We start from the raw sequence: 12,999 nt of genomic DNA, 5'->3' as shown, positions 1-12,999 counted from the left end.
AGGTGCAATCTTAGCTCCACACCTCAGGGTTCCCCCGGGAGGTACAAAATAGCACTGAGCACCTGCCCTTTGACGAGGCTAACTTACTCAGTGAAATAAAACTGATGAGTCCCTTCACTTGCTTAAAGACCCCATAACAGCCTTCCATTCCCTGGGCATTTATACCCCGGTTCCAAAGAGGAAACATCACAAGTGGGTGTACAGACCAAGAACACCTCCTCAACCATTCGGTCATCAGTGCTCTTACGAACCACTGCACAAACGCCAGGGTATACAGAGACCCAGGTATCTGGCTTCCTCCACGTCAACAGCCACAGCTCAGCCCCACTCATCACCTAGGGTTTTTTCTTTTGATGGGACATTCCAGAATCACATTCCTCTGTTGATGCCAACCTTTGCTACTCCCAAAACTTTTGGTGGCTGCTTCACCCACTTTGCTCACAATTGAAGGGCAATAACAATGGACAGGTGGGTGTTAGAAATCATTCACTCTGGCTACGTGATCAAGCTTATGTCACCTCCCCATCACAAACCCCCTTCCCAGCCCCTTTTCAGGGACCACTCTCATGAGGAGATCCTCTGTTAGGAGGTGGACTCTCCCCTTCAACAAGGGGCTATAGAGCATGCATCACATCAAGGGAAAGGGTTCTACTCCCCATATTTCTTCGCTTCCAAGAAAAATGGAGGATGGAGACCAATTCTCGATCTATGCCGACTGAGTGTCTTTATTTTAAAATAAAAATTCTGCATGGCCGCATTGGCATTAATAATCACCTCTCTGCAAGGCATGTGTTTCACAGCTCTCGGCCTGAAAGATGCTTGCTTTGATGTGGACATTCACCCACCCGCAGCCAATTCCTCAGATTCCTGGTAGGACAAGAGCCCTACCAATCCACAGTGCTCCCATTCAGACTAACTACAGCAGCTGGGGTCTTCACAAAGGTCTTCTCAGTGGGGGCAGCCCGGCTGAGATGAAACAGCTACAACTACACCATTTTTTCATATCTAGATAACTAGCTCCTGCGGGCAGATGCAGCAAGGAGGTCCAGTTGGCAACCCTATTCCCACTTCTTCTGCTGCCTTCCTTGGGAATCAGTGTCAACACAGGAAAGTCCACTTTGACTCCCACAAGGACCATAGACTTTACAGGAGCGACCCTAGACTCGACTACAGCAAGGCGCTACTTCCCTATGGCAGGATTCCAAGCTTTGAACAACCTGACCTTGAACCACCGTCAAGGTCTGCCTGTACCTGCTGGGCCACGTGGCCTCCTGTACTTACATAACACCATTTGCCAGGCTCCACGTCCATTGCCTACAGGCCTGGCTTCGGTCTGTTACTCACCAGACAAAGACAACATGAATACCAGGGTAACAGTTCCCTCCAAGGTCACGGCTTCCAGGTTGTTCCACCACACAAGAGAACAAGTACGTGTGGGTGTCCCTTTCCTTACACCCACACCTAATGCAACTATTATCATGGACGCATCTCTGATAGGTTATGGAGCCCACATGGCAATCACACCGCACAGGGCACACAAACTCCTTGGGAGCCCAGGATGCATATCAACCTACTAGAGCTGAGAACAGTCTGTCTAGCCAGCAGTGTATTAACTTAAGTACTGGGTCAGACCAGTGGTCTATCTAGCTCAGTACTCTGTCTTCCAACAGTGACCAGTGCCAGTTGCTTCAGACGGAATGAACAGAACAGAGCAATTATTGAGTGATCCATCCCCTGTCGTCCAGTCCCAGCTCCTGACAGTCAGAGATTTGGGAATACCCATAGCATGGGTTTGCATCCCTGACCATCTTGGCTAGCAGCCATTGATGGACCTATCCTCCATGAACTGATGTAATTCTTTTTTGAACCCAGTTATACTTTTGGCCTTCATAACATCCCCTGGCAATGAGGTCCACAGGTTGAGCATGCATTGTGTGAAGAAATACTTCATTTTGTTTGTTTTAAACTTGCTGTCTGTTAATTTCATTGGGTGACTCCTGGTCCTTGGGTTATGTGAAGGGGTAAATAACTGTTCCCTGTTCATTTTCTTCACATCATTCATGGTTTTATAGACCTCTGTCATATCTTTTCCAAGCTGAATAGACACAACAGAACCAATTAGCCCTGGAATCCGTGGGAATTCCTTTTATTTTAGGCTACCTACATACTCTCAAGATGTGAGGCCTTTCCATTAGCTTGCTGTGGGTCCATGTTGCAACAGTCAGTGCCTTCCATTCTCCACTTGAGGGCTGTACTGTTTATACTCATCCAACAGCAACCAGATTCCTGAAGGGCCTCATGAGAACTTTCCCACCTGGGTGAAACCAACACCGCAATGGGATCCTAATCTTGATCTTTCAGTACTTACTAGACCTCCCTTTGAACCGCTAGCCTCCTGCTCCATGTCGTACCTTTCTATGAAGATCACCTTCCTAGTCACCATTGCAGCAGCCAAAAGAGTGAGTGAACTGAGAGCACTTATGGAAGACCCAACATATATTACATTTCATAAGGAGTTAGGTATCCCTTCGTGTCCACCCAAAATTCATCTCCAAGGTAACACATGAATCAACCCGATCACTTATTCCTTCCAAAACATCATGGTTCCCATGAGGAGAGAAGACATCACTCTCTCAATGTCCAGTGGGCTTTGGAAAATGCCTAGACTATTTGTTGCTTTAGTGGAGCGAACAAAAGGATAAGCATTATCTTCACAGAGACTCTAAGTGGCTCTGTGACTGCATTATTCTTTGTTATCAACTGGCACTTCTTCCTCCCCCACAGGAGGTCAGGGTCCACTCCACTGGAGCACAAGCAACTTCTACAGCATCTCTTTGAGAGGTGCTTATGCTGGACATTTGTAGGGCGGCTACCTGAAGTTCTGTCCGTACTTCAGGAAACTTTGCGCATTAGTCCAGACCTCTTCTGTGAAGACAGCCGTGAGGACTTCAGTATTACAGGCATCTATGCCACCTGCATTCTTGCACCCCCTCCTGTTTGACTACTGCATACCAATCACCTACATCTGGAATACCCATTGGGGCCAGCACTTGAAGAAGAAATGGAGGTTACTTAAGTGTAACTGGAGGTTCTTCAAGATGTGTGGTCCTTATCTGTATTCCGCTACCCGCCCTCTGCTGCAGATCATGACTGGATTTACAGTAAAAAGAGGAACTGTGTGACGTCGGTTTGCACTACTCCTTATACCCTCAGTTTGGAGCATGAGGAGAACAACTGTGCAAATGCAGACAAACAGACACTACTTGCTAGAAATCTCCAATCTCAGGCGCGTGGTGCACATGCACATCCACGTGTGGAATACAGATAGGGCCCATGCATCATAAAGAATCTCCATTTACGGGTAATATTGAGTGCATAGGAGACAAAAGCTGGACCTGGGGGAGGGAAAGGAGTAGATTAGGTAAAGGAGCATAGTGAAACGGAGACTGAAGGAAGAGAGACAGTGACTGGGAGGGTGGAGATTGAGACTGGCTAGGCAAGGAGGCTGGGACTGGGAGCTGCTGTGGGGGACGCTGGGACTGGTTGGGCAAGGGGACTGGGGGCTGGGGCGAGACTGGGACTTTAAACCTATGAAGGAAATGGTGGGAGATTTGGGCACCAGTTGGTTGGGCAGGGAATATTGGGATTGGCAGAAGAGCTGTTGGAGGAAGAAAAGGAGATGGACTGTATGGACCAGGAGACTGGGGCTTAGCACGGTGCGTTGGGGGGTGTTCAGACAAGGAGCTAGGGTGTTGGGGGGAGAACTGGGACTTGCTGGGGAAAGAGACTTAGACAAGGAGCTGGGGCGGACTGGGAGCCGGTGGGAGGGAATGGAACAGACACATCAGACAAAATGCTGGGAGAGAAGAACTGGGATAGGCTGGGCAAGGATACTGAGAACATAGACTCATAGACTTTTAAGGCCAGAAGGGACCATTGTAGTACCTCCCAACTTTGTGTCGCCTGCAAATTTTATTAGCACCTTCCAACTTCTTGTGCCAAGGTCATGAATGAAAATGTTAAATAAGATTGGTCCCAAGACCAATCCCTGAGGAGCTCCACTAGTGACTTCCCTCCAGACTGACAGTTCACCTTTCAGTATGACCCATTATAGTCTCCCCTTTAGCCATTTCCTTATCCACCTTTCAGTTCTCATACTGATCCCCATCTTCTCCAGTTGAACTAATAATTTCCCATGTGGAGCTGTATCAAATGTCTTACTAACACCCAGGTAGATTAGATTTACTGCTTTTCCTTTGTCTACAAAATCAGTTATCTTCTCAAAGAGATCAGGTTGGTCTGGCATGATCTACTTTTTGCAAAACTATATTGTATTTTATCCTAATTACTGTTTACCTATATTTCCTTAACTAATTTCTCTTTCAAAATTTGTTCCAAGAGACCTTGCATACAATCGAGGTCAAACTAACGGGCCTGTAGTTTCCTGGACCCTTATTTTCCCCTTTGTTAAAAATAGGTACTGTATTAGCAATTCTCCAGTCATAAGGTATGACCCCTGAGTTTATGGATTCCTTTAAAATCCTTGGTATTGGGCTAGCAATGCCATGTGCCAGTTCCTTTAATATTCTTGGATGGAGATTATCTGGGCCCCGCCCCCAAGTGGGTCCCATTAAGCTGTTTGAGTTTGACTTAGATCTCAGATGCAGTAATTGCTACTTCTGTAAGCTCATTTCCATTAGCCACTACACCTAAGCTCGTCGTTACCCTTATTAAAAACTCAGGCAAAGTAGTCGTTTAGGGGTTGGGCCATGCCTAGATCTTTAATCTCCAGCCCATCCTCAGTGTTTAGCAGTCCCACTTCGTCTTTCCTTGTTTCATTTTTATTTATATAAAACCTTTTTTCATTTTATTTATATAAAACCTTTTACTATTGGTTTTAATATCCTTTGCAAGATCCAACCTGCTTAGCTTTTGGTTTTTCTCACTTTTCCCCTACACTCTCTGACCTCCAAGGGATAGCTTTCCTTGCTGTTTCTTCCCATCTTCCATTCCTTGTAAGCTTTGGGCTTTCTCTTTTTCACCTGTTTGAGAAGCTTGCTCATCCAATTTGATCTGCAACCCTTCCCTATGAATCTTTCCCCTTGCTTAGGATGCAGGCTTTGAGATAGGTTCTGCAACTTTGACTTAAAGTAATTCCAAGCTTCCTCCACATTCCGATCCTTGACTTGAGTTCTTCAGTCCAGTCCACTTCCCTAACTAATTCCCTTAATTTTTTTAGGTTTGCCTTTTTGCAGTCAAGGACCCTAGTTGCAAACCTACTTTTGTTTATCCTTCCATTTAATTTAAACTGAATTAGCTGTCCTCTACAGCTAGTTCTGTGAGGCCCTTGCTACTTACCAATATTAAACCTAAAATGGCATCACCTCTTGTAGGTTCAGAGGCTATTTGGTGAAGAAATCTGTCAGCTATCACATCCAGGAATATCTGGGCCCTACCATTGTTCATAACACTTGTCCCCCAATCTGTGTCTGGGAAATTAAAGTCTCCCATAATCACACAACTCCCAGTAGTATTTATTTCATTAAAAATATTAAAGAGGTCTCTATCCATATCCAGATTGGATCATGGGGGTCTGTAGCAGACCCCAAGCACTATCCCAGGAGAGCCTTTGTTACCTTTCTTCCCCAAAGTGATTTTGACCCAAATAGATTCTGTTTTATCCATTCCATCACTTCTAATTTCTTTACAATCTACCTCCTCATTAATATTCGATGATATTCCACCACCTTTACCTTTATTTCTGTCTTTCCAGAACAGCACATACCCTTCAATAGCTGTGCGACAGACATCACTACTATTCCACCATGTTTCTGTTAAATATCTGATTTCACTCCTTGCACCAACAGTTCTAGTTCCTCAATTTTGTTACCCAGGCTCCTTGCATTGGTGTCCAGACATCTTAGTTGTTTTTGCTCAGCTTCATCCAGATGCCTCACCCGATTAGGTACGGTCATTCTACTAATGATATCACCTACCTGACTGTTAGTTCCAATACCAGTGACGCTATCTTTCCTCTTGATGTCCATTCTCCTACCCTCTGTTGTTCCTTAATCTATTGCTGTAACCTCTCTTACTTGATTTTCCTACCACTCAATGTTAGAATCAGGCTTGGAGATTACATGAGCATCTCCCAACCATCTCCCCTGAAATCTTGTTTCCTGGGATCAAAATGGAAACGTCACCTTACTTCAAGAAACTGCTTCACGTTCCCTTTACATGCCATCTAACTGAAGGGGAGGAGGGTTTGTGTGTCTGTCAAGATTAGAGAAACGATTATGTAACCCTGTAAAATATTTTCGTGAGCAGACATCCTTCAGTATCCTGGAGGTGACTTGGAAACATTGCCGCCTGCTGACTTACATTTATAAAGCCACTTTTATCTGGAGGGATGCCAAAGGCACTATTCAAAATTATAGATAGACGGTTTACATCATCCACTCAAATGCAGCCACCTCTGGGGTGAAATAAGGCTGTTCTTGCACCAGCAGCACTGCGCAAGTTTTTAGAAGTGGATGTAAAACCCTGAGTAACTTCTCTAGTCGGGGAATGTTCTGTGGACAGACTGATTGCACCTGTTTGGCGTTGGGCAAGAGTATTAGTGCTAACCTCCATGCTCTGAGTGCAGTTGGATCTTTTATGGTCTTTCATGGTCAGCATCAGTTTCACGTCTGAGGTGAAACAGACTCCAGCACAGCAGTGCTCCCAAAATTGGGATGTTGGTTTAGTCCTGACCCAGGTAAAAAGGCATCACCAACTGAGTCACCAGCGCCACTTCCTTTGCCATCTGGCTCTCTTTAGAGGTGTCTCATCCATCTAAGTAGTGAGCAAGACCTTAGCTTGTGAGAGCCAATGAGTCCAAGATGCCAAACATTCTCCCTGAGGAAGGCAAGTCTAAGCAGTATCTTTCTGGTCCCATTCCGTATCACGTAACCACAACTCATGCAGCTACCAGAACGCCAACCTTTCCTGTCCCTTGTAACTAAATGAACTGTAGCTCCTACACTTTGACCTTTGGCTCAGAAATTAAACATTTCCTGCTTATTGTGTGGAGCAAATTTAGGAAAACTGATTACATTATCAAAGGCAAAGAGTGCTTCTCCTGCATTATTTGCAGAATAAAATACTGCTAATTAGTCTGGTAGCAAAGACAGAACTGTGTAATGAGATTGTCCATTAGTTTAGTACAGCATTTTGGCCTCATTGCTGGGAGCTTAAAGTGAGATAAAGTCAAATGAAGGTGTAATCTTTCAACCTTTGCCTTTGATAAAATGCACGTTCAGAAGATGGATCAACTCTAGAGCAATTTTGACAGGGTGTTATTTTATTTTTAAATGCTCCTTGCTCTCATCCCTCATCGTAACGTATTAGTTCTACCGACTCTCTCCTTGATGGGAGCTGCGAACACACATGCATCAGGCTGCTGTAGCGGCAAATACAAAATGCATGAAACAACATTAAAAAAATGAACAATGGAGTGCCATACATAATGCATGTGCATAGACTTTATTTAAGACAAAGTATATCAACCAATAAAGTTAATTGTTTTTGTCTGCATACCGTTCTCTAAACTAATGTATTTTATTTTTTAGGAGTGGGGAGAAATAAGTCCACTCAGTTAGAAGTTGCATTAATTCTTTAGTTGACATGTTTTATTAAAAAGAATAAATTCAGTTGCATTTTTAAAAAGAGAAAGAGAGAGGGAGATAGCGAAACTGCCTCTTTTTAAAACCGATTTGCATATTTCGTGTATAAATATTTTTTCATAAAAACTTCCAAATCAGGGGGATACACGCCACACGCACTGCACAAAATATATTGCAGACATTTATATGGATGGCAGGAAGGGAGACAGAGGCCTGAAAATTTCCAGGCACCCAGTGATTGATGGCAGACGAGGCTTCCCCTGACGCTTTATTGAGTTTCCGATGATTATCTCTTGCTGAGACATTTTTTACAGATGACGGCCGAGCTGTCACAATGGACCATGGGGGAAAAAACCCAACAATAATAACACTTTAATCTTTTTACTGCACTGCTCCCTAGTATCTCAGATTCATCTTCCCTGACGCACGCAGTTCATTATCTTGCCCCTCCCTGGATAGGAAATGAAGAAAAATAAATAAATATACATACACACCATGTATGCTTATAGAAAATGCCCGCAGAAGGAAGGGAGCATCACGTTAATTGCTCTCTTTGCAGGTGCTGGGTTTTATTAGCAGAGATGCTGGGCTGGAATGGGCTTGGTTGTTAGTTACAGGATTGTATGTAGGTTTTATTGCAACTTTTAGGTGGTTTTGGACTCAAGCAGTAGTTATGGGAAGGTAATATAGGCACGGTGCATTGCAGATGGTTCACGTTCTGTGTCTGTTATTACTGTCACCAGTTGTTCTGTGCTCGGAGCTGTACAAGATCTTCACTGCAAAGTCCTTGCCTGTAGGAGCTTACAGTCAAAGGGCCTGTTCTGCCATTGGCTATGCACAATGACGTTGTGGTGACGTATTCCTGCTGAAGTCAGTAAGAGTTAAGCACACACATCCAAGAGCGGAAAGTAGCCTGCCGTGTCGGAGATGTTCATTCAATGACAGCATGTGCAAGGCCCTTCCTGTCACTTACGCCTAATGGTGGGGCTGTAACATCCCCTCCCCCCCCCCCCCCCGGGACTCTGTGCTTCGAAATAACTCCAGCTAGGTTAGGGCAAGCCAGGAGAAAGGCTGCTGGATCCACACTTCTGAGGATTGACTGCCTGGGGGAGAGGAGAGTATAACAAAAGGGTGACTGATCTTTATTTTCTGGCCTCAGTCATATGACATGGGTCAGGGTTATAAAAGGTACATGGCAGGGGTCACATGTCACATGGCAGGGGTCAGGGTTCAGTGACTCCAGTGGCTGGTATTATAGCGTCCCTTTCTTTGAAAATCAAAGGCAAGTAAAACACAATATCAACCAAAACCAACAACCACTGAGTAAAACAGCCAGTCAAGAGAACAGCAAATGGTGATGTCTAGGGTGGGGGCCAAGGCAGAAGCCTGAATCCTCTAACAGATGAGAGGATTGCGCTGCGTGTTATTGGATGTTGGTCAGTCAATGCTATCTCTAAATCTTCTGGCTTTCTGATCACATGGCCCCATTTTGATCTCGGAACAGTTTCTTCAGTGGGCTGCCTGGCCTCTAAGGTGGAGCCGTATGCGGCTCCTGGTGTCCTCCTTTGCCTGTGATGGGGCAGTGCAGGCTGTTTCTGTCAGCCCTGAGCACTCTCAGGGTATGTCTGTGCCACGGTGAGACACCTACGGTGCTGTACCTCTGCTGCAGGGCCAGAGCTGTCGTAGGGAGGGAGCCTGATCCGTATGGCCTCGTGTCAGAAGCCTGTCGTGAGGTCTGAGACCTGAACCAAAGCAGTGGTCAAGCTTTGCTGATATAATAGCAAAGCGAGCAGACGTCAGGCTCTGCCTGTTCTCGCCAGGTTCTGTGAGCTTGCAAGCAGGCAGAGTCTGGCTTCTGCTAGCTTTGCTTCTTTGCTGTATATCAGCAAAGCTTAACCACTACTTTGGTTCAGGCCTCACACCAGACTTCTGATACAAGGCTGTACGTTTCAGGCTGTCTTCCTACCACAGGAGCGCAGACACTTCCTACATCAACAGAAGGGGTGTTTCCATCAGGGTCACTAATCCATCTCTCCGAGAGGTGGTAACTAGGATGATGGAAGAATTATTCCATCAGCCTAGCCACATTTACACTGGGAATTAAGTTGCGGACGGAGAGATTGCAGCCTCTAGGTTGGGAAGAGACTGGTGAATGTTGGGGACATGGCTGGCCTGCGGGAACCCTGTTGGGGAGGTCAAGCATGAGATTCTGTTGCTTGGGAGATTTGTGCCAAACCTTGGACTAATCAAATAGCATTAAAATAAATCTTTGTTGTTCACTGGACTGACTGCTGTTAATGCACTTTAAACTTTTTGTTATTTGTTATTTGTATGGCGGTAACACCGAGAAATCCAGCCACCAATCAGGCTATCATTGCATTAGACAGCTTACGGACATGGAACATAAAGGCAGCCCCTTCCCTTTACAGTCTAAGTAAAAGACAAGAGACAACAGGTGAATACAAAGAGACCAGTCAGACTGGGAAAGGCCACTCTCCCCAGTTAAAGACAGCAACTCTATACACGCCCTGGAAAATGGGCCTTGTGAAGTAGATCATATGCAGTGCAAACTGGGCATACAGTGGTTGTCTCACTGGGACTTCTGCCCACTGAGGGATGGCGTGAAACCTTCATGTGCCTTATGATGGAAGAAAAGGTTTCCAAAGGCAAAGATGATTGGTTTATCATTATTTCATAATGCCCGGAAGTCTGTTTCCAAAAAACACTCAGAATGCAGGTCCCTATCCAGGAGAGTATGTGCTAAGGGATGGGTTTGGGATCAGTTTGGCAGGGGGTGAGGATATAACATATCCCAGGGAAGGGACGTGGGGTGGCACATTGACTTCCAGGAATGAGAATAGAGTTGCTCAGATTATGCAGCCCTGCTGACATACTGATGTGCTGCACTGAACTCCCCAGTAAGGACTTGGAGCCGCTCTCTGTGTTACTGTAGAGTGGTCTGAGGTCGTCTCGATTTAGTTGTGCGGATGAATCAGCATTGTCAGTTGCAGTAGTTTACCTAAGAGTTTGTTGAAATTGTTTGTGTTTACTTCCTCGCTTTATTACTTTAAAATACCATATTGCTCAAGGCAAGTGTGGGGCTGGTGGCTGTGGCTGGAGCCAGGCATGGAACAGGTGTGGTGCATTTTTCCCCTGTATACAGCTCTGGTAACGAATCTGAATCCTGATCTGTAGCTACTCCTAATATTTCAGGATTACCCACCTGAATACAGAGTACCTATCAAACCTGCGTTGGAACATCCTGTACCAACTTTGTTTTGGACTGAGAGTGCATGTTTTAGAGGGGCTGCCTCTACAGGCTGTTCATACATTCATTCGCCTCTGTGGAGCTCAGTGGGAGAAGAAAATGATAGCTAATTGATTTTAGAAACCACCGGAAATAATGTTTCTGTTTGTAAGAGGATAACAGTTTTATGGTCAGATTCCATGGGATTTACCAGTGCTAGAAACAAGTGCATTACACCACTGGAAAAAGGGATTCCAGGCATCCTTAAGGGGTCATGAAATAGTATTTTTCTGTTGCGGTAGCACTAGGAGCCCCACTCATGGCCCTGGATCTCATTGTGCTAGGTTCTGTACAATCCCAGAACAAAAGGACAGTCCCTGCCTCAAGGAGTTTACAGTCTAAGTATATGACAAAGAATAAGTGGTGGATACAGAGGACAAGGGAGCACAAGACAACAGTGAGAGAATATATATATATGTATTAAAAAAACCTTAAGCTGAATATTGTGCTTCCTGGACCTCAGGGCAGGATAATTATTTACCTTTGAGGGGAGAAGGTATTTCTGGTAGGTTGGTTGGTTTTTGTTTTTTTCTGGTAGCTGTTTGAAGCTTCTGAGAGGTGTGGACTATTTGAGGCAGCCCCAACAGAGCTGGATTAGTGGGCAGATGGCAGGTGGGCAAAGAAAGCTGCATGGTAAGTGCAGTGTACTATTACTGTGGGGAGTGTGTGCGTCCAGTATGCAGATGCACACAGAACACGTGGTGATGTAGTTGTGCCCAGAGGCTTGTCCTAACCCTGATTTGCCGATGGAGATGGACTATAAAGCAGAAGTCTCCATATTGCTCACTTGTATTTAAAAGTAATTTCAGTCAAATGAAAAAGAGGCATTTGAAGTTGCAGGGTTGGGTGGGAGGGAGGGGTCTGTGAGAAGAAAGGTTCTCGCTTCCACTCTGGTATCCCCACTGCTGCCAGCGAAGGTGAAGATAATGGACCGCTAGTAGCACCTCTGAGATCTCTTTCAGTTGTCAGAGAAGGGGCCCAGGCTTCCAGCAAACTCGCCCTCCTCCTTGTTACAGCTGTGAGGGCATGGAGTGAGACTGCTAGAAACCTCCCCCCCCAACCGCCGTGGCTCCTGCCCACTGGGGTGGGGATAACGGCCGACCAGCAGCCTCCCCTGAGGCGCTGGGCAGTTTCCAGAGGAGATAAGCAGGCCTTCAGCACCTTCCTCACCTCCAAATGCTGAATGATGGCTGCCTCGTAAACCTGGTTGGATGGAGAGTGGGGCAGCCCTTTCCTCCCATTGTCCCTCTTCTGAAGGGGTTGTTGTGGGGGGTGGGACTGGTAACCAGGGGCCTCCACTCCTCATCCTTTGAGAATTATACCTGGGGGCATAAACTGCTTATTTTGACAATTTTCATTGTTTCACCCTGTGAAAAGCCAGGTGCATTTTTAACCCAACCGGATCTTTACTTTGCCCCACTTTATTGAGCTGCATGTTCACTCGTCTCCTTCTGCAGTTCTGGTAACCCGGGAGGATGATTTCAACAACCGTCTGAACAACCGAGCCAGTTTCAAGGGATGCACGGCTCTTCATTACGCTGTGCTCGCTGACGACTACGTGACTGTCAAGTTGCTGCTAGACGGAGGTAAGGTCTAGGGCTTGTAAGGGTTCCTAGGTCAGGATCACAGCTGTGGACTGTGACCTCGCTCCTTATTGATTTACAGTATGAATTATGATTTACTGCTATGTTGGATTTATTTATCCGCTCATCCTGATGTTCCCTTTTGCATCTCTGGGCCTGTCTTTCATACCACTTCCGATGCCTGGAATAGCCTCCCTCTTCCTATACATTGTGTCCTCTCTTTTCTCCTGTAAATTGGCACTAAAAGACAGAACAAAAATCAATGGCTGAAAGCAGAACCCAGACAAATTCAAATTAGAAATAAGGCACAAATGTTTAACAGTGAGGGCGATTAACCATGGGAACAAACTACCAAGGGAAGGGAAGGACTGGATTGCCCATCTCTTGATGTCTTCAAGTCGAGACTGGATGCCTTTCTGAAAGATAGCATTTTAGCCAAACGCAA

The 12,999-nt window shown here is 45.6% G+C and overlaps 1 protein-coding gene across 1 annotated transcript in view; it reads left to right on the top strand.

Annotated features, from left to right (window-relative positions):
• The window catches only part of CLPB (ClpB family mitochondrial disaggregase), a 141,851-nt gene that overhangs the window by 37,428 nt on the left and 91,424 nt on the right, over nt 1–12,999 (top strand). The window contains exon 5 of the mRNA XM_077830570.1: nt 12,429–12,557. Within this exon, the coding sequence (XP_077686696.1) occupies nt 12,429–12,557 (129 nt within the window). The remainder of the gene's footprint in view (nt 1–12,428; nt 12,558–12,999) is intronic.

This window comes from Eretmochelys imbricata, chromosome 1 (genome assembly GCF_965152235.1).
Source record: "Eretmochelys imbricata isolate rEreImb1 chromosome 1, rEreImb1.hap1, whole genome shotgun sequence".
Taxonomy (NCBI): Eukaryota; Metazoa; Chordata; order Testudines; family Cheloniidae; genus Eretmochelys; species Eretmochelys imbricata.
This window is presented reverse-complemented; position numbering and strand designations above follow the sequence as displayed.